General features: G+C 48.7%; 10 protein-coding genes and 1 non-coding gene across 11 annotated transcripts; 7 read left to right on the forward strand and 4 right to left on the reverse strand.

Annotated features, from left to right (window-relative positions):
* The first annotated feature begins 667 nt into the window (after positions 1–667).
* On the forward strand, positions 668–2,790 carry C8Q69DRAFT_94682 (hypothetical protein). Its single transcript, XM_028634195.1, has 5 exons — positions 668–839; positions 932–999; positions 1,061–1,102; positions 1,159–1,539; positions 1,592–2,790. The coding sequence occupies exons 1-5, from the start codon at positions 803–805 to the stop codon at positions 2,300–2,302; spliced, it is 1,239 nt and encodes a 412-aa protein (XP_028481981.1). The 5' UTR covers positions 668–802; the 3' UTR covers positions 2,303–2,790.
* C8Q69DRAFT_94683 (hypothetical protein) lies at positions 2,791–4,028 on the forward strand. The gene is made up of 2 exons (XM_028634196.1): positions 2,791–3,546; positions 3,597–4,028. The coding sequence occupies exons 1-2, from the start codon at positions 3,278–3,280 to the stop codon at positions 3,976–3,978; spliced, it is 651 nt and encodes a 216-aa protein (XP_028481982.1). The 5' UTR covers positions 2,791–3,277; the 3' UTR covers positions 3,979–4,028.
* C8Q69DRAFT_478838 (phosphotransferase enzyme family protein) lies at positions 3,926–6,351 on the reverse strand. Its single transcript, XM_028631405.1, has 6 exons — positions 6,003–6,351; positions 5,888–5,939; positions 5,725–5,822; positions 5,509–5,660; positions 5,062–5,449; positions 3,926–5,004 (listed from the first exon to the last, which is right to left on the reverse strand). Exons 1-6 carry the CDS (start codon positions 6,175–6,177, stop codon positions 4,079–4,081), a joined length of 1,791 nt encoding a protein of 596 aa, XP_028481983.1. The 5' UTR covers positions 6,178–6,351; the 3' UTR covers positions 3,926–4,078.
* Positions 6,352–6,414: 63 nt separating this feature from the next.
* On the forward strand, positions 6,415–6,558 carry C8Q69DRAFT_t129. The gene has a single exon. It is a non-coding gene; the product is annotated as a tRNA-Leu (tRNA).
* A 110-nt stretch (positions 6,559–6,668) lies between these two features.
* On the reverse strand, positions 6,669–9,137 carry C8Q69DRAFT_94767 (ferric reductase like transmembrane component-domain-containing protein). Its single transcript, XM_028634199.1, has one exon. It carries the CDS (start codon positions 8,706–8,708, stop codon positions 6,828–6,830), a length of 1,881 nt encoding a protein of 626 aa, XP_028481984.1. The 5' UTR covers positions 8,709–9,137; the 3' UTR covers positions 6,669–6,827.
* A 1,765-nt stretch (positions 9,138–10,902) lies between these two features.
* Positions 10,903–11,948, reverse strand: C8Q69DRAFT_447534 (dehydrogenase with different specificitie; the record flags this gene model as incomplete). Its single annotated transcript, XM_028629215.1, has 3 exons — positions 10,903–11,352; positions 11,439–11,651; positions 11,826–11,948. The coding sequence occupies 3 exons, from the start codon at positions 11,946–11,948 to the stop codon at positions 10,903–10,905; spliced, it is 786 nt and encodes a 261-aa protein (XP_028481985.1).
* Positions 11,949–14,634: 2,686 nt separating this feature from the next.
* C8Q69DRAFT_407933 (C6 transcription factor) lies at positions 14,635–17,120 on the forward strand (the record flags this gene model as incomplete). Its single annotated transcript, XM_028628175.1, has 5 exons — positions 14,635–14,768; positions 14,873–16,188; positions 16,240–16,528; positions 16,581–16,632; positions 16,668–17,120. The coding sequence occupies 5 exons, from the start codon at positions 14,635–14,637 to the stop codon at positions 17,118–17,120; spliced, it is 2,244 nt and encodes a 747-aa protein (XP_028481986.1).
* Positions 17,121–17,278: 158 nt separating this feature from the next.
* C8Q69DRAFT_94815 (3-ketoacyl-acyl carrier protein reductase) lies at positions 17,279–18,647 on the forward strand. The gene is made up of 4 exons (XM_028634200.1): positions 17,279–17,348; positions 17,423–17,568; positions 17,631–18,073; positions 18,134–18,647. Exons 2-4 carry the CDS (start codon positions 17,510–17,512, stop codon positions 18,325–18,327), a joined length of 696 nt encoding a protein of 231 aa, XP_028481987.1. The 5' UTR covers positions 17,279–17,348; positions 17,423–17,509; the 3' UTR covers positions 18,328–18,647.
* Position 18,648: 1 nt separating this feature from the next.
* C8Q69DRAFT_514627 (putative zinc-dependent alcohol dehydrogenase) lies at positions 18,649–20,171 on the reverse strand (the record flags this gene model as incomplete). Its single annotated transcript, XM_028633345.1, has 2 exons — positions 18,649–19,884; positions 20,094–20,171. 2 exons carry the CDS (start codon positions 20,169–20,171, stop codon positions 18,694–18,696), a joined length of 1,269 nt encoding a protein of 422 aa, XP_028481988.1. The 3' UTR covers positions 18,649–18,693.
* Positions 20,172–21,402: 1,231 nt separating this feature from the next.
* C8Q69DRAFT_94834 (D-isomer specific 2-hydroxyacid dehydrogenase) lies at positions 21,403–23,429 on the forward strand. Its single transcript, XM_028634201.1, has 7 exons — positions 21,403–21,679; positions 21,737–21,835; positions 21,888–22,002; positions 22,134–22,250; positions 22,313–22,395; positions 22,453–22,734; positions 22,794–23,429. The coding sequence occupies exons 1-7, from the start codon at positions 21,593–21,595 to the stop codon at positions 23,001–23,003; spliced, it is 993 nt and encodes a 330-aa protein (XP_028481989.1). The 5' UTR covers positions 21,403–21,592; the 3' UTR covers positions 23,004–23,429.
* Positions 23,430–23,554: 125 nt separating this feature from the next.
* On the forward strand, positions 23,555–25,024 carry C8Q69DRAFT_478860 (phytanoyl-CoA dioxygenase family protein). The gene is made up of 3 exons (XM_028631406.1): positions 23,555–24,056; positions 24,124–24,486; positions 24,564–25,024. Exons 1-3 carry the CDS (start codon positions 23,877–23,879, stop codon positions 24,939–24,941), a joined length of 921 nt encoding a protein of 306 aa, XP_028481990.1. The 5' UTR covers positions 23,555–23,876; the 3' UTR covers positions 24,942–25,024.
* The last annotated feature ends 622 nt before the right edge of the window (positions 25,025–25,646 follow it).

Raw genomic sequence — 25,646 nt, forward strand, 5'->3', positions numbered from 1 at the left:
ATTGTCTTCATAAGGTAGGTTTCTCCATGCTGGAAACCTACACGGTTGACCATTCACTTGTTGGGTTAGATCTTCTGCTCGCCTGTTACCTGCAGAATAATGCCTGGGCGATCAGGCAGTAATGGCATAATCTCCCCTCCTCAACGCAGTGATCGACATGACAGGCGGAGAAAGCTTGGAGCAATTGTGCTTGCGTATTACTCGCTTGTACTCGTAGTGCAGCGCGGGGTCTGGGAACGAAGCGTACTCTACTCTGTACATTGACCCAGAGCCAGAATGTTCGCTCTTAAGCCAGAAAGCAGCGTGTGCCGCTACCCTCGAACATGACGACTCTAATCCGGGACTTTTGCGTCTCTTTTGCCCTGGATTTCTGCTCCAATTATTAGTCTGTGCGACGCTGGCAAGGCTGTCGGTGGTGTTCACCAGAATATCAGTGACAATGAAACGCCCATATCTAAGTCCCCGACCGATCAGCGTCGCGCCGTCTGCTGCGCCACCTCTCTGATCTGGCACGAGATCTGGGCAAATCATGGATGGCCGACATCTTCCATCTAAGAACCGAGCAGATAATCTGCTTGCGCGTTGAACGCGTCGGACAGCACTTGGCCTCTCTCCCACGTTCTCGAGAGCTTCTGAGCGCCGTCGGAGTTTCCGCCGGAGTTAAAAGTAGCTCTTCTGCCTGGAGCAAAACAAACGCGCGACGGCAGTCTGCGTTTCAGCAAATCCTCTAGACTACTGGGCTTTATTTGCTGCGCAGCTTTCCGCAATCGAAGAACACGCCAGACACTTAACGGTCGACACGATGAAACGCTTTCTGGGGTCGTTGAACCGGCGTACGAGTAAGTCCAGACCTTGTTCAGGGGAATCGTATCCCGGCAGCAGCTTCTCCATTCAGAGTCAATGCTAACAATGAGTTTCCGCAACCGGACAGGCCAGAGTCGCGAGCGCAGTCCAGTGTACCCTGATGATTCGCCAGAGGCAACTGTGCTGAAGGAAGTGGTGGGTGTTCGCGATGGAGCGATCCTTAGGAGGAAACAATAACTGATGCAACAAGTTATAGAAACTGTTCTGCGAAACAGGTAGCGGGCCTGGCCGGAATGGAGTATGAACTGCCCTTCTGCACTCTCTATACAGCCTGCTGACTGGTTTCTACTGTAGCAAAACGAGGAGTATCTCCATTTGCCCGCGATAGTCGAGGCCGCCGAGTCGAGTCCCAATGCCGCCAGAGAAGCAGCCATAAAAATACGGAAATATCTCTCCAAGCCCACCACCCCGCCTAGCTCTGTTCACTACAATGCTATCATGCTCATACGCATTCTGGCCGACAACCCCGGCCACACCTTCACGCGGAATATCGATGCCAAGTTTGTGTCAGTAATCCGAGATATGCTGAGAGTGGGGAAGGGTCTGGATGTACAGCACATCTTGCGGGAGACCCTGGATTCGTTTGAGACAGAGAGGGCGGCCGATCCGGACTTGGAGGCCCTTCTGCAGATGTGGTCAAAGGAGAAGGAGAGGTTCAACAAATCAATTGGAAAGGTGAGTTTCTCGAAGGATTACCTGCACATCACGCAGATGCTGACCCAAGCAGGCCCCTGTGCAGCAAGCTCCTCCTCAGCAACACCCCACTCGCTTCCCTCAACACGAGCCCCAGCGTACTCTGCCTCCCGCGGATGAGCTTGCTTCACGGATATCGGAGGCAAGAAACTCCGCAAACCTGCTCCAGCAGTTAGTCCAGTCTACGCCGCCAACGGAGATTATCGGCAACGATCTCATCAAGGAGTTTGCGGAGCGCTGCCAAGCTGCTGTACGCTCGATCCAGGGATACATCAGCGCAGATAACCCGGCGCCGGATGAGGACACGCTTGTCACACTGATCGAAAGCAATGACGAGCTGTCTGTCGCCTTGTCAATATACCAACGCGGAATCCTCAAAGCGCGCAAAGCCATGGGCACGAATACTCCGCGAGAACAGTCTGTCGGAGGATCTTCGTCATCAGACACTACACGACCCGTCCCTCCACCTCCTGTTCCTCCTCGACAGAACGGTACCGTATCTGCCGCAACTACTGAACTTCCTGAACTGCCGGGTGCTTCCGCGGCCGCTTCTGCTACGGATAACCCTAGTAGATATGAATACAACGCGGATGAGTTTCAGGTGCAGAACCCATTCGCAGACAACAATGCCCAGGAAATGCCGACCGCCAACGGTTCCCAGCCAGAGCAGGCCTATGAGAGTGCGACAACCCATGCTGGCTCGTCGGGTCTTTACGGACAGCCATTGGCCTCGCATCCAGTATAACTGTCATAGCACTTCGTGCCATGCGCTGAGAATGGCCTACTGTGTGAGACCAATCGATCGATGATGCCGCTTTGGTTCGTATGGTGGTTGAATCTACGTCATTATACCCCTTGCAAGATCTTGCACCCCATTCCACGTTCGACCGGGAGAAGTAATCACAGCATGAGTCTTTCCGAAGGCCTATGAAAGAGTTTCCTTTCTTGCAGGCGCTACAGCTATGAGTCTTGATATTGATGTCTTTGGTCCTTCTAATTCCTTGCGATTGTCTGCCAGTTTGTACAGCCCGCCGTTTTCCTTTCACGATATGTTCAGTATTCTCGGCATACATACCCCTGTTAAGGTTTCCTTCGCTCCGTGATACCTCCATCGTCTACATAGTGTACTGTTCGATTTTCCCTTTACAAATGGTCTTTGTCATTTGGATTGAGAATGGCGCCCATTAGTTCATGTGATATCCTTATTCATTGTTGATATGATCTGATGTATAGGATCCGACGTGAGTACGCAGAGCAGTATTTTTGTTTTCTAAGTCCCGGTAGATGATTCTATATTATCCATCGCACGTCTTTCTCTTTCATCAATCCCATGTTTGCAATGGAGGTGCTCCCGTACTTCTTAATCGGCCGATTCCCCCGCAATCGGACTGTTTCGCATACGTCGAACAATTCGAATGATTCCCATAAAGTACGTCGAGCCAACACGCTCGCATTCTGAGGCAGGGTCCCGTTCTTCCAGCAGTCGTCATCAACACCGTGATAAATAAACCCCCTCTCGTAATTCTACAAGGTATCAACAGATCTTGTCTAGCTGAAGAAGTTACATCCGTGAAGGAATAGCTAGTGGATAACTGCATACGAGGAGGAATATTGACAGCTGGAGAATACAAAGTCAAGTCCGACTATCTAAAAATTTCCCCCCGAAAGTGCAGCTCACCGAAGCCCTTCCAAATGGTCTTTATCAAAGGACATTTATTTGATGGAGAGAATGATATTCGCCCATGTTCAGAGCGTAATCTGCGCTTCGCCATCCCTCATACAAGTCGGTCTCCTCCTTGCTGCATACGAGTACGCATGTGGACGGCCAGAGATGGCTCTCATATCTGTGGCAACTTGCTCAAGGATGGCTCAAAGCATTGGCATTGATAAGGGGAGCAGGATCGGAAGTGCACAGCAATGTCTCGGTGAGCGCATACGCGGAACCCCTGAGGAAAGGAACATATGGTGGGGCGTTGTGGTCTTGGAAAGGTATTCTTATGCCCCTAGTCCCAATGGACTGAAAACTGACATGAACGCAGAATAGTTTTGTGTGAGGTTCCACACAGGAACTTAAGGCCTACGACCGAATATCCAGGAAAGAACGCGCCTCTACCGTCTGACCTAATACCTTTTCAGAAACAGGAGGAACATATATCCAGCCATGAGCGTTGTAATACACCTCCACTGTCCGCAATACAGGCCCAAAACGTGAGCAGCTTTGGCCGCCGAGCGCAAGCCGTATGCCTGCTTGATCAGGTCCTAAATACTATAAACTCTCCGCCAGGAGTAGTCCTTGACTTTCTGGAGCTTGAGAAACTTGACCGAAAGATACTTTCTTTCCTGGAAGTTATCCTTCGCCGAGTCAATACCGCCTATTTCCCCTCGATTGCCTTTTTTTTATCTTTTTTCTTTTCTTTTTAAGCTATTAACAATAAAATAGTAGTACAGATTAAGGCCAAAAAGAGTAAAGCACAAGGACCTAAGAAAGATAAGAGATTATCTTCCGCGTAGCATAATTACCTCATGCGCCTGATAGTATTCCGGCCTCAGGCTCTTGATAAGGCCACAAGTTTCGGAACAACTCCCTTTCATTATCATCCTTCCCCAGTCGAACAAAAACTTCCTTGAACTTGCTGCAATTCTCGCGGGCGACTTCAAAGTCTTTAGGGTCAACCATGCCGTCCACCGGGAGGACTGCTTGGTCCCGAAACAACGTCAACATGCGCCCGACACCACTGATATTTTCTTGCTCCTTCGCCTGAAGCTCGACTTCCTCACTGCTGAATTCAATTGGACATGCAACGCCTGGGAAAAGATCCTCCCAATCTGCCATAAGTTCCATGAGAGATTTGCGAAGAAAAAAGAGATCGCGATTTTCCCATGCTCCGGTTGTAAGCCAGACAGGTTTCCGTAAGATAGGGACTGCCTTTTGTTGAAGAACCTCCCAATGCCTAGGTGCTCGCTTACACACCTGGGCTTCGTAGTATTTGTGGAGGGTCTCGCTCTCCAAATCGTCATCGATTCGTTTCTTTTCGCTTTCGCTCAGATCTTCGAACCCTTCCGGTCTGTCAGGAACAGTCCAGCCTTCCCGAACAGGGCCAGGATGCCTGCATAGTCTTGGGACACAAGACTGGTATAACAGAGGTGCCACACATGCTGATTGCCAGTCAATAATGCGTGTAATTTGATGAGTGCCTGGATCTACAAAAATATTGTCCAGGTGAAGATCAGGATGCCATAGAACGTTGGCATATCCCGATTCGGCGGTCGGTGGAGGAACAAGATAGGGAGCCACTTTGATATACTTCTTCAGAAGTGCGAGACCATCCTGAGGGAGCTCCTTGCTTTGGCTAGACCGGTAATAGTTCATCCGAGGAACTGCATGGGATTTAATCCATATCATTTCATTACGTCCCAATGCCTCTGCGTATTCACGGAAGTCTGTCCCTATACCCAGCCAGCAGATTAGCGTCAATAGGAGAATATCATCATCGGTTTCCTTACAAGGCCCACGATTTAGAAGCATATCTCTCCTAGCTCCCTTCCACAGTTCGTTTGAGGTCATAGGCCCGATAGAAAATCTTTCAAGGGCCCCAGGCGCGACATTGGCAGCATGTATCTCCTTTACGTCCCCGATCAATGAACGTAGGTCATCTTTGAAATAGATGCAGCCATGCCCATCGAAGGTGACAGAGGTCAACTTATTCTCGAGTTCGACCACCTGGGTGATCAGTTGGAGCTTTAGCTCTCGAGGCCATTGATTCCAGACTGAGCCCAGCCGTACACCTGGTGCCTTTTCCTCGATGATATACTCCGCCTTGACCGGGTTCATTGCAGTGTCGCTAGACCATGCGAGTATTTGAGGAACAGGAACATTGAATATGTCTCGAAGCTAAAAACTTTTAGCAACTAGCCGATTTAAAGAATACGGAGATCGATCAATCATCTTACCACCTCACGTGTCGCCACCTCAGAGGCGACGGTAAAATGTGCAGGCCCGGCATTAGGGTTAGGGAGCTTCGCAACGACCTCGAATCCATTATCCATTGTCAAAATGAAGGCCTTATTATATAACCCCTCTGAGCATTTCGTGACTTTAATGCCTGTTCGATGAAATCAACGATCTGGTCTTCCCCGCGTGCAATCTCAAGGGGACAATGTTCGTACATGATTGGGCTCCATTGCAAGTATTGACAGCCACCTTGATAAGTTGTTGCAAGTTAAATTCCACGTAGCGATTTGAAAGCTCATTCTTCTCGTTGAATCTGAGTTTCCGGTTGAAAATGAGTTCTTCATGTAAACATTAACTGCGCAGCTTAGCTTAGCTTACAGCCATCGGTGCTTGGTATATCGATACAGGTCTTCTTCGGATATTTTCTCCTCTAAGTAAAACGCACTATTACTAACTTAATTGACTCAAATGCAACGAATATCATGAAAATCACCTTCGCCATTCGGCTTTTCCATGCAGAGTTCGGGGAGGAGTGGTAGATTTCCCATATTCGATCGAGAATACGAAAAAGATCTCATGTTCGTTCTTCGTCGACAGTGGATGATAACCGCGGACCGTAATCTCTGGTTGGCGCTCCAAGCCACACTCAGGGGTTTGCTGGACATCATATCAAATGTTAAATTCCGCCGTTCAGAAGAGTTTGGATGCTTTCAAATGTTGCGGGGAAATGTATTTCCATTCCGTAAAATATGGGCTTCAGGGGACCGTGGATATATGTTTACGGACTCTGAAATAAAGGATACAGGGGTTTAACTATATAGAAGCTCTAAGCAGGTTTAAATCTGTAGGGATTTTACAGAAGGAAAAACATCATCTCTCATCGGCAAAAGCTCGCTCAAACAAATGGCAAGATGGCCGAGTGGACTAAGGCGGCACGTTCAAGCTGAAATCTTCAAAAACTTTGAACAACTAAATCTTGGCTGCTGTAAACAGCGGGCTAGAGATCCGTGCTCTCGAGAGAGTCCTGGGTTCGAATCCCAGTCTTGTCATACCGTTACTGAACTATTAGTTTCGGGTTGGGTTTTCTTTTTCTTTCTTTCTTTCTTTCTTTTTTTTTTTGTATGGATGAGAGTCGGTTTTAGCTCTGGTTTTAAACGATTTCCATGTTCTGAAAGGATTTAATGCGAAAAGTAAGGTTATATATGTGTGTTTGGGTGTGTAAACAGAATCAGATCTATTTTTGTTGGTGCCTCACGAGGAAGTTAAAAGAAGCTAGAATACAAAACCTGCCACCATGGGCTGAGCTGAGGAAAGATATCTACCATGTGAATGCCTCCTCGACAAAATCAATCACCATCCCGTGTCCCACTCTGCGGCGAGTAGCTGCTCGGACTTCGTCTGCAAAGGCGCCAGGCCCGCAGACTGAAACTGCTGTTGCGCCAACACGCCGTGCTGCTACTTCATCCAACACCACATCAGGTCGACACCGGCCAGCAAACATTTGTACAGTTGCACTAGGGGAAATAATTTCGCGATTACATTTTGGCTTCGACACAAAGAGCTTGATAATGAGCATCTCGCGGCGGTTCGGCATCTGCAGAATCGAGTCCATGTATTGGCGCACCCATGCCAAATTCTCTGTACTGCGGACAGACCAGATCAAGTATATCTGTCTGGTAGCCACGCGCTCTTCTGAGGCACGGAATATCAAGTCGCGCACGTGTAGCATGTGATGGGTAATGCCAGCACCTCCAGAGAATAGGACGACAGTTCCATAGCTGCCCAACGAGGAAGGGTGGGATGCGTAAGGCCCTTCAATGTATCCCGCAATACGAAGTGTTTTCAGCGGCGAAGCAGCGGCCTTGTTGTAGAGTTTGCGAGTCATGCCAGTTCGAGCTGCAACGATCAATGACACCGTTGTCGGCTGTTTGCGGGTATCGAAAGGCTCCTCAAGATCAATAAAGGACTGCTTTTCGATACTCGAAGGACTTAGCATCCCATTATTCTCACGGTTGAGCAGAGCTGGCGGGAGTGCCGGTGGAGTCACACAGCTGAACGGTTCTACCCATGCAACAGAAAACGGATGAGACATCCAAAGTGAGATGCTTGGAATATAAGCGTAAACATGACTCCCTGGATCAACGTGGACACGCTTCGGTAGATGGAAGGTCACACGGCAAGCTTCCCCAGGAAGAGCTTCGACAACAAGCTTTGTGCTGCCATTCTTCCGGGAGACGTTAAGATACAACAACCTTAACAGTCTAGTGCAGCGCTCAGTGACCCAGATCCCAACGACAGCCTCGATCCATGGACGCTGGCGAAGATCGTCCAGTTTCAAATGGACGTAGACCCCGAGGATCGCCAATAAAGCAGCGAGCTGATGAAGATGTAGGAACGTCTCGTAAAAGGCATGACGGATTGGGGACGGAGAATGGGTAAGAAGGAAGGCCATTGCACATGTCCCCAAGAAACCCCAGGTAAAAAAAGGGGTGGTGCTCAGACGGTGCAACATATCATTAAAATCCTGTTCGTCACATGCATTTATGGCCCAAGCCACAGTGTGTGTGATGCTTTCCAGCGCGACAATGCGGCCCAGCCATCGATGTAGAAGATTGTAGGTATCGAAGCTCACATGGAGGAGCGGAATCAGTGGGTTGTTCCGACACGCAAGAATGAAAAGGGGGATCATATTCAACACTGCTAGATTTCCAGATCTTCCTCGAAGTTCCGCGATCAGGGCTGCTTTCTCGTTGACCTTGTAGTCCAGGAAACCGCAATAGGCGATTTGACTCGAGACATACAACGTGATCAAAATGACGTGGAATCTTGACGGAACGGTCCCCATGTTGACCGCGCTCGAGAGTTGAATCTCTCTGTTGTGTCGTTTGCTTCCCAGAGGCGCATATAGAAGGTGTTTCTTGATGGTTGCCCATAGTCTAGACCCTTCGACTCCCCAGTACGTCTGTTGTCGTCTGGTGGCCGTCAGCGAGCTCAGTAAACGGGCATATACCAGGGTCATCTGGCCGATACGGCAACAGAGGACGACGACAGCCACAAGGGTCAACGAGGTGTATATGATCCGCGTAATGAGGACATCGAGAGGCACATCGACACCACCCAGTCCTCTGGAATATTCAAAAATGTAGGTCGCATTTGTTCCGTGCGGGCCGGAGGCTCGTGGCCCCGACAAGATGCCCATCGAACCCTGTCACTCCAAAGCAGTAGAAATACACGACAGTGATGTAAAAACTCCTCCAAAACAGAGCTCACGACCAGCGCAAGACGAGCTTGTCAATGACAAAGCGAAAACTGGTAGAAATAAGGTATGCGGGAAGACCCGTTGATCGATAAAGACTCAAGACGTCACAACGAAGGTAATCGAAGAAATGAGACTGTGCAGATGGTGCCTGTGATGCGTAGATATGGAATGCAAGGTGGTTGGGGACAACGAAAGGAACGCGGGGATCTACTCCGCTCAGTCAAGGGGTGCCAGGAGCCAGACAACCTCGATTCTCAGGCACAGGACAAATGGACGGAGGTTTCCTATTCAATAGCTGACCAGCTCCTATTGATAGGGGCGCCTTTTCTTTGTGTAGAATATAGTAGCTGTGTAGGTTCACGAGCTACGACTGGATGACTCCCCAAACAATGGGGTCACTGTAAAGAGCGGCAGGAATTCTCATTCCAGAGCAGTAGTTGTTTGGCGAACAAGGGGAGTCTAGAGGTATTGTAGGTCTAGCACTTCTGACCAGTGCCAAGTGTTACTTTATTAGTGTCATCAAGGACATAAGAATGGTGAGAATATACAAACCTCAATCTGCGATAGTTTATTCATAACAGAAATGATCTTCAAGTGTCAGGCACCGGGCTTGACGGACATGGAAGCGGCAGCAGTGGAGAGATTCAAAGAGGAAAAGCCAACAATGATGAACACCAAGCAGGATAAATACGGAGTAGAGGAGCCACAATACTGACAGTCTAGCAACCTTTTGAGGGAGAAGATATGATGCCAAGAGAGAGGGGACCAACAGTAATTTAAGCGTCGCTGAGTGAGAAAATCACCTTGCAGATAAGCCCACGGAAAAGGAACGGTCCGAAGCAGATGCTCTCGGGATGAGCTCTTCGAAGCCGCAGGAAGACATCATCTCCGTGAGTCTACTGGACCACGACAATTCACACGTCTCGCGCTGAAAGACGGCGGTGACCAGTAACTTCCAGTGGCTGCAAGCGATTTGAGGATGTCTGCCGTGGTATTAGCCGAGTATGTTGTGTACATACCGCAATACCCGTTGTACCGGCCCCAAATACGCCGCAAGTTCTCTATTTCCACTAAATAGTTTAACTTTCCACCACGCACTTCAGCTGCCCCCTGCGTTGTAGTCAAGCGACGATCCAGCCTATCTATCGGTAGAACTCCAGATCACTGTCTTAAACCCTACCTAAGTAGTTGAAACAAGTCGCAAGTACTACTAGTTTGCCACCACACAAAGATAGCCAGTATTGAACTACAGCTCGATAATCGAGTCTTATGGCCCTGAGAGCTGGAAGGGGGGAAACTGCCATGGATTCAGATAAGGTCAGTTCTATGGTCTAGAGAACTCCTAAAACCGATATAGGGCTTTCGTTTCAGCATCAAACCCCTCAAGAGTTGAAACCTCTGTTGTCGTTTCTCTTCTCCTTGACGAGATCGCTATGGCTACCGTATGGTTGGCTGTCGTTCTCTGCGCTTATTTCGTTTCGAAACACTGAAACAATCCACAACATGGCACACGGCTGTCCGACAACAATAATACCTTTTCCATCCGGCAAAAGTATGTCGATAAGATCTCTATTGCGTCCCTTCTTATTACTTACCTCGCATTCAGAGTAATATTGTCAGCCACGCGAGAAATAAACACGAGTCATCTTCCCCTTATGCTGTCAGAGTCTGCAGTGTCGCACTTAGCAGTAGTCACAAGCTTCATATCAATGGTAGCCTAGCTTAGTAACATCTCACAGCAATGGCCGGGCCCCCTCTAAAGACAGCAGAAGAATCTCTTTGCCTCTCAGAAGAAGTGAAAGACGAAGTGAGGTTGCATCGCGGGGCTACCTAGCCACCATCGTTAACATTACATCGCAGAGATCATATTCTCACAGAGGAATACATAATGATCGATTTACCTGTAGGATATTTTTTCACAGAAATTAAGCAGGAGTCAAATTAGCCCCCGAGACACTACTATAGGTCCTCGGTCGGTCCTGGCAGGAACAATGAGCAGCTATCATATAGTAATAACACCGTGATACTGTAGATAGATCTATTTTCATGAATAGAATACATATCATGGTCTCTTGTAAATAATCAGTAGAGCTTCTTCAAGCTACACCTCGAGCATAATCCCACCATCAGCATCCTATCGTCCCATCCAACCACCATCCACACAGATAACCTCTCCAGAAACATAGTCACTTGCACGACTGGCCAGAAAGACCACTATTCCCTTAAAGTCCTCCGGTTTCCCCCACCGTCCCGCAGGGATTCTAGCCATGATGCCCGCATTACGGTTCTGATCGTTGATCAACGCAACGTTCATATCCGTGTCAATGTACCCAGGCGCGATCGCATTCACGGTGATACCCTTCGAAACCCACTCGTTCGAGAGAGCCTTGGTCAGTTGCGCCACACCTCCCTTCGATGCAGCGTACGCAGGAACAGTAATCCCACCCTGGAACGAGAGCAGTGACGCAACGTTGATAACAGAACCACGACGACCAGATGGGAATTCAGACTCGTCCCGCGATAGTAAGTACGCGCCAAAGTCGCGGGATAGAGTGAAAACAGATGTGAGATTGACTTGTAGGACCTGCGCACCATCCTATTAGTTTATTACACTGCGAGTTGCGACCCTTGACGCCAAAAAAAAAAAAAGTAAACTAAGGGGAAACGAACCTCATCCCAGTCCTCATCGGGAAACTTTTCACTTGGATGCCTCCTCTGAATACCGGCGCAGTTCAGGAGAACATCAGGCTTGAGTCCCTGTTTCTGCAGAGCGGGAATGATACCCTTGACGGATTCGCGGTTCGATAGTTCAGCGACGTGTATTGTAGCTTTACGGCCTAGGCGGGTGATTTCATCGCGAGTTGCGGTGTTAGATTCGTCTCTCTGAGGAAATTGTTAGTCGCTTGCTCCTTTTATCTTGCCACAAATAAAGTACAAAGTGCATGCAAGCTTCCCAAATGCTGTATTTCTACGAGCATATGCCATCCCATAAGACACCAATTGCAACATCTCGTCTCATGGAATCAGAGTGAGAAACGACGACAACATCCTGCATACCTGAATAAGGATAACGTCAGCACCAGCTTCCGCCAGGGCCACTGCCATAGCCTGTCCGATTCCTCTTGTTCCTCCCGTGACGAGAGCGGTTCTACCGCTCAATGAGAAAAGAGAAGCTGCCATTGTGAATTCGTGTAGTTGGATCGAAAGTTGATAAACGGAATCGATCTACTGCCAGCAGGGTTATATGAAATATATATCCTTCGAGAATGTATTCGCGTGGTCACGTCAGAAGCAAACACTCGATAATTGCGCAGACAAATGTGGCGTGATTTGTCTTTAATCGCTGAGATCAAGCTTGTAAGGTCTTGTGACAGGATATACTCCAATGGCAATTGGAACTTTTAGGAACTTCTCACTCTGGAAGACAGTGAGTGACAGTAACAGTTACAGAGTTCTATGACTTGGGAAGAAGAGAAGATGTCTCAATTGGAGAAATTAACAAGCTATCATACCCACCCGAAACGATAGCTCTTCCTTATGGATATATGTCGGTGCCCCGCATCTCACACAGAAAGATCGTTGAAACGGCCGACTCTACCCCGCTATACATCATCCTACAAGTAACTACTTGTACCTGCCTATCAGGCAGTTACTGCAGTCATAGATAGCTCCCACTAAAATTAAAACCGAGACTCCAATTCTCAGAGTAGGAAAGACCTTGTGATTATCCATCATACAAAATACCCCACGGGCCTTACTTCTGGCTCAGTGGGGCAAAGAGTTTAGGTTTCCACAAGATAGAAGAAACAACAACAATGACCCATGGAAACCGAAGCCATTCAATTGCCGTCGTCAGATTAGGAATTTTCCATCGCCGACGCCTTCCCCCCACGCAAGCGGTAATTTAAAGTTACAGTACATCGATCCATTACGGTAATTTTGCGGCTGGCCGACTGTCGGTTACTGAACCTTGGTGGGGATACGTCGGCTATTGATGTATCGGCTTTTGATTGTCCGTATTGAGTAATCGGAATAGCCGAAGCGAAGCACCTGTCCTCAACATTTGGTGAGTGACTTTTCGGCTGAATGGAGAGAAAAGAATAATCCTGGAGAGTGGCAATGGGTATTTAGCCTTTGAAGAAGCATGTGAAATTCTATGTGCTCGTGGGAGGTTTTCCAGGATGAAAAAATCCACCATGGTACTGTATATGATCAAGTCGCGAAGGCCTTAAATGGGGCAAGCGTTGTCCATTCTATGAAAGTAGATAGTACTTACTTGGCGAGCCACAGCCTAGTCTTTATTGTTACGGGTTCGATAGCTTCAAGGATGAACTACGATGTCTACATATATGGCAGATGCACAGTATCACACTTTAATTATTCTTCTTGGACTGATTACTGTTTGCTACCTGTCTTTTTATGTCATCCGTGGAACTGAAGAGATCTTTTCCGAGCAAAATATGAAGTTGCTTTCTCTTAACACCCGGTGATATTTGCTTGATTTGCCGCGTGATTGTATCTTGCATATATACTACCTTCCATAACCATTACAGATCACTTATAGAATCCGTCGAGAGAAACTTGTCTTTAAACAGTTTATTATCTGAAGCATATTAATAGCCATAGAAGGCCAAGATCGACTCAGAATACATTCAAGAGAGAGGAATAAAAGTCAGGGGTCATTAGAGTCTTCTGAGAGATTTATCTCATGGAAGAAATGACCCTGCTCAGTAACAACGACCTCGTGCAGCATTTGAACCTCTAAGGAAAGGTACGAAACCAGTTCTCATATTATCTCCAGAGGCTGCCCAAACTATCTGTTTAACTGATCTCCCAATTCATCGTATCTATATATTATGTTCAACTAGTTGCTCGTGAAGAGGGCGAAAGGTCCAAATGGGCGTACTCCAGCTCCGCGTTCAAGGGTACTGTACATTCATTATTTCATTTAACGCGGGTCCAATCTTCTGGCTGAAAATGCTGATATTGCTGGGCCCATTCAAGGAGTTTAATAGCGTGGAGAGACTTGATTTCAGGACGATTTAGTTGCTTCCATTTGCGTCAACCCATTTCGTGAAGTAATCGTCGAATTGATCTTTCATTGATTGCGCCATCAACTCCAGTCTCTCGATCACGCATCTCAACATATAAGTCCATTTGAATTATCACATTGATCATCAGCAATGCTTGCTAGAATGCGCACAGTTTCCAGAGTAATTCACAGCCAGCCTTATTACAATCCAGGCCGCAGTTCCACACGATCCTTCGGGACGGAAGCAGACATCTGGTCTAGCGATATAATATCTAGATTCACTTAAGTACATAGGTCCATAGGCAGGCACCGTCTGTGTTGGTGATCTTCGAGTATCATGATTGTGACCGGCCGGGAGAGTCAGACGGACAAGCCCCGAGAGCGTCACCGCCCCCGCGTTGGGCGCCCAATCGAATGAACATCCTGGGGACGCCGCGCACTTCAACACACGCGGATACCCCAGAATCCCCTTTAGGACAAGGCGAGAAGACCCTGGGGTTGCTGTGGGGAAGGCCTGGTCTGATCTGATGCCAATTGTCCTTGTTAAGCGCTGGGCATCTCCCTGTTGCCAGCAGAAACACTACTTTTTTTTCTTTTCTTTTTACTTTCTTTTCTTGGTGATGACTGGTATGCGACAAGTTGAAGACGACCCTGCAGGAAAGCGAGACAGGTGTATTCATAAGAGAGCCCTTTATTCAAAAGTCTCTTTGATTGGTAAGGAAAGGAGCTGAGCAGTCCATCAAGAATCACTGCTTGATCGTCAACGTTGGAAAATGTGGTTGCACCAGAATTCGCCTTGGGGTCAACGTGAGCTTCGCATTATACTTCAAAACCATGGCTGCCGAAGGACAGAGTCCGGTCTCGAAGAAGACCACCAAACCAAAGTCCAGATCGAGCGCAGAACATTTGATGAAGCGCGTTTCGAGAGCTTGTTTGCATTGCCGTCAGCGCAAGTCGAGATGCGATCTGTAAGTCTGCTCTGGCCGAGAGACCCCGCGCTCAAGACAAGCAATTCTGCATGACAAAAATATTATTCTTTCCATACTTAGATGCGCTACTGACCAGAACACAGAGATATTAGTCCTAATCCAGGAACACCACCGTGCCAGCGCTGTCTACGAGACAAGCGCGAGTGTGTCCTAGGCAGTTCCAACAGAGGTGGGCGTCGTATCCGGAAGAACAAGATCAGCAACATCACACCAGCTGCAGTGCCTACACCGACGACGACGGTGCAATTGGAGGAGACATCCAGTTCTCCCAATTCGGATCGCTCTCACTTTCCTGTTTATCCCGGATCTTTCGTCTACGTCCAGTCGGAACATGCCGTGGCAAACGGGACAACTGCAAAGGATGACGAGATTGCATCGAATGCTGACAGTGCGATTGAGGAGGTCCCCAGAAACCCTTCTGATGCATGGCAGTGTCTGAGCAGAGTTGCCAACCGAGGTGCGGAGACTACTGATGCGGAAAGACTTGAAGACCGTCAGTCTGGAGACTCCTCGGATCTCCCGTCAACAAACGGGACCCAGAACGGGCAAAGAGTGGACTACCATGCGAGGAGTCGCATCAATGAGTATACGCTCGTCCAAAACCGTTCGCTCGACCCCGAGACTGTATGGTTTCTGGTGAGCCGCTATGCTGAGCATTTCCATCCTTATTTCCCTCTAGTTCCAAGGAGGTACTTTGACCGCAACGCTCTGGGCACGTTCGCAACAAAAGAGAAGCATCTACTAACAGCAGTTCTGACGATTGCTACCAAAGACCTCGTGGAGCGCCCAGATATCCATGAACATTGTTCGCAGTATATGCATGAGCTGATATCGGGAATCGCGGCCGGTGCGGACTGCGGTGTTGAAGCCGTTGAGGCTCTACTTCTTCTGGCGGAGTGGGAGCCGCATGGGCTACGGCCAGGAAAGACGCCTGTTGGAAGAGGAGAAGAAGATCGAGCAGCGTGGATGCACGTTGGTCTTGCACTGCGCACAGGATACTTCCTCGGTCTGGACCGGACATCGTTTCGAGGCGACTGCGCTGGCGATCCACAAACTGATGAGCGCAAGCGCTTGGCATGGGCCAACTGTTATATCTCAGATCGACTGATATCAGTCCGCATTGGACGGGCATTCTGGTCTCGAGGACCCGGCCCGATGACGGGGCTAGTCAGCCAGGACTTCCCTTCTCTGCAGCCCATGAATGAGGGAGACGAGGACTATGCGAACATCTTCCAAGCCTCGTTGGACCTGACTCAGCTTTATGGAAACGTACATGATGTCCTCTATTCTGGAATGCGTACGAGCAATCAGATGATGCTCATGGGAGACTACGTTAAATATGCGGATGACTTCCGCTCAGGCATCCTACGGTGGAACCAAAAATGGGGCAACTTGGCTTGTACGATAATTGTGGTCTTTTCTTTCTGACGATGAGCTAACAGTGTGACAGGCTCCCACCATATCAAAGCGACACTCCGAATGTCTTACGAGTACCTGCGGCTTTACACAAATGCATTTGCATTCCAAGCTGCAATCTCCCAGACGCTTGTGTCCAAGCCAAAAGATGATGTCCATCCACTGAGAGAACATCTCAGAACTACCTTCAGCAACCTCTCATCGATGCAAGATGCCCGTTTCATATATGATTCGGTCGACGCTGCTAAAGCCTATTTGAACCTCCTAGTCAGGGACGTGGACCCTGAACGTCACCTTCGCTATATGCCTCTGAGGTTTTATTTGTATGATTTCTCGTTTTATGTGTGAAAATTCCTACAACTGACTCCGCTATAGTTACGGTATATATGCCGCCGTTTTCCTATACAAGGCAAGTAAATGTGCTGCAGTCCAACCGCTTCACGAAATCTGACCGCTAGCTAGGCCCGCTCTTTCGGTGTATTACGACCGAAAGAGGAACTTGTTGTTCGAGAACTCGTGAGCAGAACGACAGAAAAGCTCAATCGAGCAAGTCTGGGACCCGACGACATTGGGTCTCGATACGCTCGACTTTTAGAGCTCCTGTGGAAACCGAAGTCTACTATTACCGCACTACCATCTCCTCAGGAAACCCACCTCAGCAATGATGTTCCAGTGCCTGCACCCATACCAAGTGTTCCTGAAGCGGGTTACATGCAATTCAGCCCTGCCAACGATTTCTCCTGGCTTGACCTCGAAGCAGTTGGGGATTACGTTGACCCCGAACAGATGACTGGAACGGATATCCTTGGTTTTGACTCCTTCCAGAGCCCGTCTGTCTATACTGCTGGGCAGGAACGTTCATTATGGCAAGCGCCAGCGTGGGCCAATGATATGTCCGCCAATCTGCCCTTCTGAGCCTACAATCGGCGCCTCCATCGATTTGGTCGCGTGGAGCTGTCCATCTATCATCAGCGCGATCTTGGTGCTACTAGGCACCATCGGAGCCAACTGCCTTGTTTGACAGTGCCTGCTTATTGAGCTGACCCGGGGAGAGCCCCGTGGGGGACTGCGGGGAGAGACTAGGCGGGCTGCCTTCGGGACACTTTTAACCGAGAACTACCCCGCGACAGCCCCTCCTACCTGGTAGGTACTGTACAATACGAGTGCGGGATATCCGTCAAAAAGGCCCAAGAGTAAGCGGAAATTGAAGATCGCAGACAGTAGCTGGAAAGGTCAATTGTACAGGCGATCACGTCTGACTCTACGATCTTCTCTCGAGCATCCAACATCGCCGCCAGAACCCAATGGCCGATCTCAATGAAATCAAGGGCCGCCTCGCCCTGATAACAGGAGCATCTGGAGGGTAAACGATCCTTCAATGTGTCCACATATTGTTACTGACGGACGGCACGACTGCGGATCCAGAATTGGGGCAGCTTGTGCTCGCCAGCTTGCGCAACGCGGAGTCCATCTCGCCCTGACATACTCTAGCAATTCAGCAGCCATAAGTGCTCTCGCGGATGAATTGAAATCGCAGCATGCTTCCAAGGATGGCAACTCATCTCTCCGCATCTCCGTGCACCAGCTGGATGTGGCTTCTGCGGAGCAGATCCAGGAAATGTTCGCGCAGATAGACAAAGAGCATGGCCAGCGACCCGACATCCTGGTTTCGAATGCTGGTTATGGCAAACGGATCCCTCAGGTCTGGGATATCTCTCTGGAAGAGTTTGACTACACGATCAATGTGAATCTGCGCGCCTCTTTCATCCTTGTCAAAGGTGTAGTAGAACACATGAAAGCTCAGCGATGGGGTCGGATCATTTTTATGTCCTCGATAGCTGGCTACGGCGGTGGGATCAACGGATGTCGTGAGTCATGACCTGCCCTGCTCCTACTGTACATATAGCTAAACGGCATGCTCAATACAGATTACGCATCCTCAAAAGGCGGCCTGACCGGGATGATGAAGAATCTCGCAACCCGCCTAGCAGAACACAACATCAGCGTCAACGACGTCGCTCCAGCCATGATTGGGGATACTGGCATGATTCCCGGTGCACAGGCAATCCCAGAGGTTGCGGCCAGCATTCCCTTGGGCAGACTCGGTACACCAGCAATGTAGTCACGATGCTCGCCACGACAGGATATATGACCGGACAGAGTCTGTTATTAGCTGGCGGTCTAAAATGAACAATTAATACCCGCTGGATATAGAATATCATCCCATTCCATGTTCATTCCCGGAATCTGCTCTTTTGATCGCATCTCATTATTCTATTTCGTCACGGTGGTATGGCATGGAGCATGGAGTATCGCATAAGTCATCACATCAAGCAACTGCTACAATCAGTCGACTCTTCTCACTCAACGCCCCTAACATCAACTCCTCGTTCTCCAGTAATGCTGTACAATCCGCGTATTCATCTCTACAGCTAAACCCGTAAAAGTTCACCATTAGCATAATCAATCTTATCCACAACAACTATCATTATAGCCTGGACAGCAGCACTGGACATCTGCTCACCTGATCAGCACTCCCACTCTCAATAATCACCTTCACGACCGGAGCGCCCTTCTCATCCACCCCTTTCCCAGCCAAGGTAAAGGCTCTCTCGCCCCCTCCCTCCGCAGCCAATTGCACACGATGCGTGACCACCTTCTCCTCGACAATGCCGAACTTCCCACTCGCCATCAACGCAATAGCAGCCGGGTATGCGTATCCGTCGTAGCGGAACACGCCGATGATATCGACCTCGCGCAACGCAGCCGCTCCCACAGGGAGCGTTTGCACAGGATGACCCATTCCGATCTGCACGACAACTCCGCCTGCCGCGGCAGCATAGATCCCTCCTTGCACACATGCAGGCGCACCAGTGCAATCGTACACACGGCTAAATCCCTGGGGAACACCATGCGTCTCCTTCAGCGTCTTTGCGAGAGATTGAGCATTTCCCAGCGCGTAAGCGACCTGCTCAGCGTGCGGAGCATCCACAGCCGGAGGCGGGGTTGACGAGCGTGTGATAAGGTGCGTTTTCAACCCAAGCTCAAGCGATTCCGCAATCTTGAGTCTCGAGGCATCGATATCCGCGACGATGATCCTCGTGAAATTCTCCGACGTAGCCAACGCAGCAGCAAGAAGAAGACCAATCGCCCCAGCTCCGAAGACCAACGCCGCCGTCTCTTCACCTAGGGAACTGGCAAGCTTCACGACCTCCTTACTAGGCGGATGCGACCTCCTGATCGCATGCAGACACACAGCCAGAGGCTCCAACAACGCACCACCAGCAAAAGACACGGAATCAGGCAACTTATGACACATCTCAGCAGGATGATTCGTGAATTCCATCAACGTGCCATCGAAATGCGGATATACTTTCGCACTACTTCTGAACTTCATGTCCGGGCAGATATTGTATCTGCCCTGTTTGCAGAGGGAGCATTTGCGGCACGGGATGCCGACTTCGAGAGCGACGCGGTCGCCGATCTCGAGACTCGTTACGTCTGGTCCGAGGGCTATGACAGTGCCGGAGGACTCGTGGCCCAGACACATAGGCTCGCGTACGACAAAGTCACCATTGCGGCCGTGGTTGTAGTAGTGGAGGTCTGAACCGCAGAGGCCTGTGGCGCGGATGGCGATTTGGACTTCGGAGCCGGTGGGTGAGGGGATCTCTCGAGACTCCTGGACGGGATGATTAGAATTTTCTTTTGTAGACGTATAGTAACAATATCCATCAAAGAAGAAGAAATGTAGTTATATGATATTTGAAGAAGCAACGGATAGGCACATCACATTGGTTGTTCGCGTGGGGAGTTTAGGATAACCATAGATCCCAAAATCGAGAAACAGAGGAACAGAACAGAGCAGAACAAAATATGGGGTATCCATACCAAGCGCAGATCCTTAGCACCATGAAGCACGAGCGCCTTTGAAGGCTTACTTCCTTGTACTGTCGTGGTGGATGCCATTGTTGGTAGTACTTCTTTCCTTTCCGTCTGTCTTGCACAATAAGTATTCGCTAGTGTTCCTTTTTCTTTTTGTCCTGTTCCTTTCCCCACGAAATAGATAAATAGATAATCAAGCAAGCAAGTGAGAGAAAGATGCTAACTAGCTAGCTAGCAAACAAGAACAAAGAAGGAAGAGCGAACGAATGCATAGGTATAGGTCCCGTTTGCTGCTCCACGATCAGGTGCTAATTAGCTAGCATGAGTAAGTAACCAAGTAGGTAAGTAAAGTGATGTGATGTGGAAAACGAAGCACACGGATTGTGTCAGTGGAGCTCAATTTAGTTAGCAGTACAGAGTAGTAATTTACAATCCATCTGAGCTATTTACTCTAGAAGAAGTCAAGCTCAGATAGGTAAGTAATTTACGCATCGGCAATTGAAACAGTAAGTAGTATAGGACAACGTGGGGGTGGCTAATCAGGTGGTTTTGTTACCCCGCAGTGAGCGATACACAAAAGTCTGTACTCTAGAATAATATATCCACCGTTGTAATTATCAGGGATAACGAATAAATCCAGCAATGGGATTGTATGCTAGATGTAATATGTCATGATCATCTGGTTTCCGAGTTTTCTTTTCTTGCATTGGCAGGGATGTAAGTAATATGGAATTACTCTGTCGGCTATCGAAATCCGCGCGGAGTTGGACTTGGATCTGTCGGTATCTGTCGGTATCAGGTGTAATGAATGGGAGATGGTTAAACCTCTCGGAGTGTTTCCGGAAATATGTTGAATGTTACAGATGATAATACTCTAACTAATGATCAGCCGCTGGGTAAAATATATGGCTAATGTAATTCCCGTCTGGTAACTGTTGTTCCGCAGATTTGCTGGTCGACGGGGATTGTCGGTAACAATTGCAGTGTTGATATTGTGGTTGCAAGTGAGAGATCAAGACAATAATTAAAAAGAGATGAATGTAGAGGACGTGCTTGAGAGGTTTTGAAAAATAAAAACTCCGTAAAGTAGTTAGATCAGATCCGGGGCAAAGTACGCCGTCCATCTAATTATTACCCCACGCAACCGTCCGCCACTCATAGTGGATATTCGAAGCTGTCCTCAACGATCTCACCAACCGTCCGGGAATTGGACGAGGTCTTCACGAGAAAGGCGGACTTGATGCGACACTAGAGAGTGAGGATTGCGAGGCCAGGCATGGATAAACTCGTGGAGGACGCGATTCCCCGTCCATACCCTGCGCTATCTTTTATTGCTCTCTCTTTGAATACAACTTGATCTTTGTTTTCTCCTTCAATATCTCCCTCTCTCTCTTTGCTTCACAATCTTCCTCTATCCCTGGGTCGTGGCGGTAGATAGCTCACCCGTCCTTTGAAATCCTCTGTCTGGACTCCCCGCGTGACATCATTTCGAATATTCTTTCACGATGTCGTCCCGAGCAGCCCTCCTCATCGGAAAGATCACCCACGCCCGGAAGGAGTGGGAGGCTCTCTCCTCGACCCTGACTCTCAAGGTGAGGTCGCCAGAATGCAGTCGAGAAACTAAGGAACATGCTGACCCAAAGGAACAGGAATACCCTGATGGGAACCGGGATGACTTTATCAAGAACTGCCAGAGCGGACAGTACGACGATGTCGTTGCCATCTACAGATCCAATGCCTCAAACAAGGTCTGAATAGTCGAGAACATGGAACTCCAGGAGGGCTAACAGCAGGCGGAAGGTAACGGGGCCCTTTGATGCGGAGCTCCTATCGGTTCTGCCAAAATCTCTCAAGTACATCTGCCATAACGGAGCTGGTTACGACAATATCGACATTGCTGCGTGCTCGCAGAAAGGTGAGGCATTGAGGCTTTTTTGTTTTGTTTTGTTTTTTGTCTATAGATTTCTTCGCAGTCTGCGGTCTACAAACCGGAGATGCTGGGGCGGCCAACCAGGAACTCATACTAATCGCTGTCCTGTCCCCCAGGTATCTCGGTTTCAAGCACTCCCGTGGCGGTCAACAACGCGACAGCAGATGTCGGCATCTTCCTCCTGATCGGTGCCTTGCGCCATGCTTATGTTCCTCTTTCCGCAATCAGAGAAGGTGGGTGTCTTTAACAGCAGTAGTCCACCCCAGACAACCAATACCTGACATGCGATGGACAGGTAAATGGCAAGGACAGACCACCCTCGGCCATGATCCTCAGGGCAAGGTTCTGGGGATCCTGGGTATGGGCGGCATTGGTCGGGTAAGATCTTATCATGCAACGAATATTGCGACAAGCGTTACTGACAGATAATACTAGGAAATGGCCCACCGTGCAAAAGCCTTTGGCATGAAGATCCAGTACCACAACCGCTCACGGCTTTCTCCCGAACTAGAGGGAGGCGCTACGTACGTGTCCTTCGATGACCTACTGGCCACTTCCGATGTCCTCAGTTTGAACCTCGCCCTCAATGAGTCGACGCGCCATATCATTGGTGCCAAGGAGTTCCAGAAGATGAAGGAAGGCATTGTTATCGTGAACACTGCACGTGGCGCGCTCATTGACGAGAAGGCACTTGTCCAGGCACTTGAATCTGGAAAGGTATGACTCGTCAAATCTTGGATGTGACAAAGGTTGAATCTATGCTAAGCGTCGCATAGGTCAGCTCCGCAGGCTTGGACGTGTACGAGAACGAGCCCGAGGTCGAAGAGGGACTCCTGAAGAACCCGAAGGTCTTCTTGCTCCCTCACATCGGAACGATGACATATGAAACTCAGAAGGACATGGAACTGCTCGTGCTGAACAACCTGCGCTCCGCGGTGGAGAAAGGAGAATTGATCACCCAGGTGCCGGAGCAGAAGAGTAGGTAACAAGAAGCTCAGCAATGAGGCAAATGGCAATTGAAATTTAAGAGATTTTCGGTGAAGGGGACGTGATGCTGGAGTATCTGGGGTCTTCATATTTCCCTGCAGTTATTTAGCATTATATTCGCGGGCTAGTTAGACCACCTAGATAGCAAATATGATTTCCCTTCCCATTCTAGGCGGACGGGGTGCTGCTTTATGCTCAGCGTTGTTCACGGAATACTGTTGATTATGGTGTACTAGCGGACTACTTTCCCATTTCGGCAGTCTGACTGCCAGGACTCACAGATTTGGAAACGGCCTTTGTTATTAATAGCTTCGGGTCGACAAAAGTACTTTGTAGGACAGAAAGATTCCTTGTAACTGAGATTCTCTACTATGATTTCTCTTTTAGTTGCGGAGCAGCAAGCGTATTATCATACTCTTGAGTGACCACATCCATAACTAAACCCGGCTTCCTGAAGCGACCGGTGCAGCAGTTCGGTTGGTTCCGGTCTTAGTCCCATCATTGATAAGCTGCCGAGCATAGTTAATTTGAAGCTTCTTAGAAAGTTGCGGGTATCTATAATTCTTCTCAACGAAGTGAACGGTAGTTACTTACTTACCTCCAGATGTCTACATTCCACGTGACCGGGGACACTTTCCTAAGACTATGAATTGGTGTGTGCTGATAATCAATCATTAACGAGGGGCGATTATGATTTTCTTATCTAGTTGGGTCTGTTTTAGCGTACGCAAAGGGCGATATTACACCGGTATGGTGAGAGATAAGAAGAATGACTGATATACTACGTAGGTATCTTGCTGCATCGCAATTTGATATAAGGAAGACGACGAGTCTCATTATTTATTTGGTTTTTGTGGACAGGAACTATCATCATGCCTTCAGCCATTGCCCCTGCAAGTCTTCGTCGTGTTGATTTTAACGACCTTGACAAGGTCATCTCTACAATTGAACAGGACGGTGGTGTGATCCTGACTGGATTCACGACTCCCGAAGTGGTCGCGCAAGTCAACTCGGAGGTTGAGCCTTACTTGAATAACGACAAGCCTTGGAAGGTTAGTTAGTATATGCCAAATTGCCGAAACTTCCTCTTTTCCTAGCTCACCATGTCGACGGCAACAGGGCAAGCTTTTCCCTCCAGAGACCCGCCGTTGCACACGACTGTTAGGCCGCAGCAATACAGCTCGTCGCGAATGGGTCGGCAGCGATAGACTATTCGATATCCTAAACCATTTCCTGTCCAAAACCACTACTATTTTCTACGATGATGTACCAACCACGCACACAACCCTTCCCATCTTGTCCACAGCGGCCACGATTGATGTCAGACCAGGAGCCATTGGCCAACGCATCCATCGAGACGACAAGGTTCATCATGTTGACCATGAGGACATGACCAGCACTGGCTATAAGCTGGGTTCGGACGTTAGTATGTCGCTTTTGGTCCCTGGTGTCGAATCTACAGAGGAGAACGGTGCCACATTGGTAAGTTGACAAGCGGAGCTTTTCCTTTCACCGCGCCCCCAAAAACACCAAACAGGACTAATTAGAAACAAAATCAGGTCTTACCTGGCTCCCACCTTTGGGGAGACAAGCGTGCTCCTCGCCGAGAAGAAGCCTCCCGGGCGACCATGGTCCCAGGCGAAGCGCTTCTGTTCCTAGGCTCCATGTATCACGCTGGCGGCGCTAATCAGAGCACCAGCACCAACCGTCCAGTGCACGGCTTGTTCTTCTGTCGCGGTACGCACCGTGCAGAGGAGAACTTCTACCTCGAATTTCCCACGGAGGAGGTTCGCTCGTGGACGGAGAAGGAGCAAATTCGTACTGGGTACAATATCTCGTCTCCGAATCTGGGCTTTATCGACTTCGTCAGTCCTATGCATATTATCAATGGTAGATGGAAGCCCGACGAGGCTCAATACTATGAGGATTTGGATTAAGCATGAGAGAGACATTGTATGTATGTACATACGTCACTCTTCAAGATGGACATGAGATTAACAGCACAATATCTATATATCCGAAAACTGTATGTCGCTGTTTCATTCTTGCAGTAGTCCTTCGACTAGTAGTTCTGTAGGATGATGGCCGTACCATAGATCGGAAACAGTAAACATCACATACTTAATGAGTGCTCACATTTACATCTCTTATATCTGTAAGCCACAGAGGCAAGACAAAAATCAAGCTTTTTATATTACAGGTTTGATTTATCATCCGTATTTACTGGAAGCAATACCAAGTTGGTGGATGCTGTAAGGAAATATGCGCAGAACTGGAAAACACCTGTACTTAATGCCCGTGTTTCCAAATAGCTGAGCCGAAGAAACAACGCACTAATTAGGTAGCTCACTAACATCGTGGTTGATAATAAAAAGAAACCTAGCATCATACGGAGTGATCCGATGTGCCCAGTCCAGGTGAAGGAATCTGATCGAATTAGAGTAACCTTATTGGACAATTCTTTCTGAATCCTTATCTTTTGGAATTCCTCTAGACATTTGCCTTCGATTGCAAGCAAACGCGTGCCTGGTCCGCTCCCCATTTTACAAGATTGGCAAGCAGAACCGGCGATAGAAGCAGAAAGCCTACTTAGTCGCTTGTGTGATGGAGCACCAATCACATATATAATGAATGATGAGTGT

The sequence above is a fragment of the Paecilomyces variotii genome (genome assembly GCF_004022145.1).
Source record: "Paecilomyces variotii strain CBS 101075 chromosome Unknown C8Q69scaffold_13, whole genome shotgun sequence".
In the NCBI taxonomy this organism is placed as follows: Eukaryota; Fungi; Ascomycota; class Eurotiomycetes; order Eurotiales; family Thermoascaceae; genus Paecilomyces; species Paecilomyces variotii.

Bases quoted from the DNA above. Each gene is read 5' to 3' on its own strand.
- C8Q69DRAFT_94682 (XM_028634195.1), top strand. From the start codon at position 803: ATGAAACGCTTTCTGGGGTCGTTGAACCGGCGTACGA. The intron at 840-931 runs GTAAGTCCAGAC...GCAACCGGACAG, and splicing joins GTCGTTGAACCGGCGTACGA to GCCAGAGTCGCGAGCGCAGT. The intron at 1,000-1,060 runs GTGGGTGTTCGC...AACAAGTTATAG, and splicing joins CAACTGTGCTGAAGGAAGTG to AAACTGTTCTGCGAAACAGG.
- C8Q69DRAFT_94683 (XM_028634196.1), top strand. From the start codon at position 3,278: ATGGAGAGAATGATATTCGCCCATGTTCAGAGCGTAATCTGCGCTTCG. The intron at 3,547-3,596 runs GTATTCTTATGC...ACATGAACGCAG, and splicing joins GGCGTTGTGGTCTTGGAAAG to AATAGTTTTGTGTGAGGTTC.
- C8Q69DRAFT_478838 (XM_028631405.1), bottom strand. From the start codon at position 6,177: ATGATGTCCAGCAAACCCCTGAGTGTGGCTTGGAGCGCCAACCAGAGA. The intron at 5,823-5,887 runs GTAAGCTAAGCT...CCGGAAACTCAG, and splicing joins TATACCAAGCACCGATGGCT to ATTCAACGAGAAGAATGAGC. The intron at 5,661-5,724 runs GTACGAACATTG...TTCATCGAACAG, and splicing joins TTGCAATGGAGCCCAATCAT to GCATTAAAGTCACGAAATGC.
- C8Q69DRAFT_94767 (XM_028634199.1), bottom strand. From the start codon at position 8,708: ATGGGCATCTTGTCGGGGCCACGAGCCTCCGGCCCGCACGGAACAAAT.
- C8Q69DRAFT_94815 (XM_028634200.1), top strand. From the start codon at position 17,510: ATGGCCGATCTCAATGAAATCAAGGGCCGCCTCGCCCTGATAACAGGA. The intron at 17,569-17,630 runs GTAAACGATCCT...CTGCGGATCCAG, and splicing joins ATAACAGGAGCATCTGGAGG to AATTGGGGCAGCTTGTGCTC. The intron at 18,074-18,133 runs GTGAGTCATGAC...TGCTCAATACAG, and splicing joins CGGTGGGATCAACGGATGTC to ATTACGCATCCTCAAAAGGC.
- C8Q69DRAFT_94834 (XM_028634201.1), top strand. From the start codon at position 21,593: ATGTCGTCCCGAGCAGCCCTCCTCATCGGAAAGATCACCCACGCCCGG. The intron at 22,396-22,452 runs GTAAGATCTTAT...AGATAATACTAG, and splicing joins GTATGGGCGGCATTGGTCGG to GAAATGGCCCACCGTGCAAA. The intron at 22,735-22,793 runs GTATGACTCGTC...AGCGTCGCATAG, and splicing joins AGGCACTTGAATCTGGAAAG to GTCAGCTCCGCAGGCTTGGA.
- C8Q69DRAFT_478860 (XM_028631406.1), top strand. From the start codon at position 23,877: ATGCCTTCAGCCATTGCCCCTGCAAGTCTTCGTCGTGTTGATTTTAAC. The intron at 24,057-24,123 runs GTTAGTTAGTAT...CGACGGCAACAG, and splicing joins ATAACGACAAGCCTTGGAAG to GGCAAGCTTTTCCCTCCAGA. The intron at 24,487-24,563 runs GTAAGTTGACAA...AAACAAAATCAG, and splicing joins AGGAGAACGGTGCCACATTG to GTCTTACCTGGCTCCCACCT.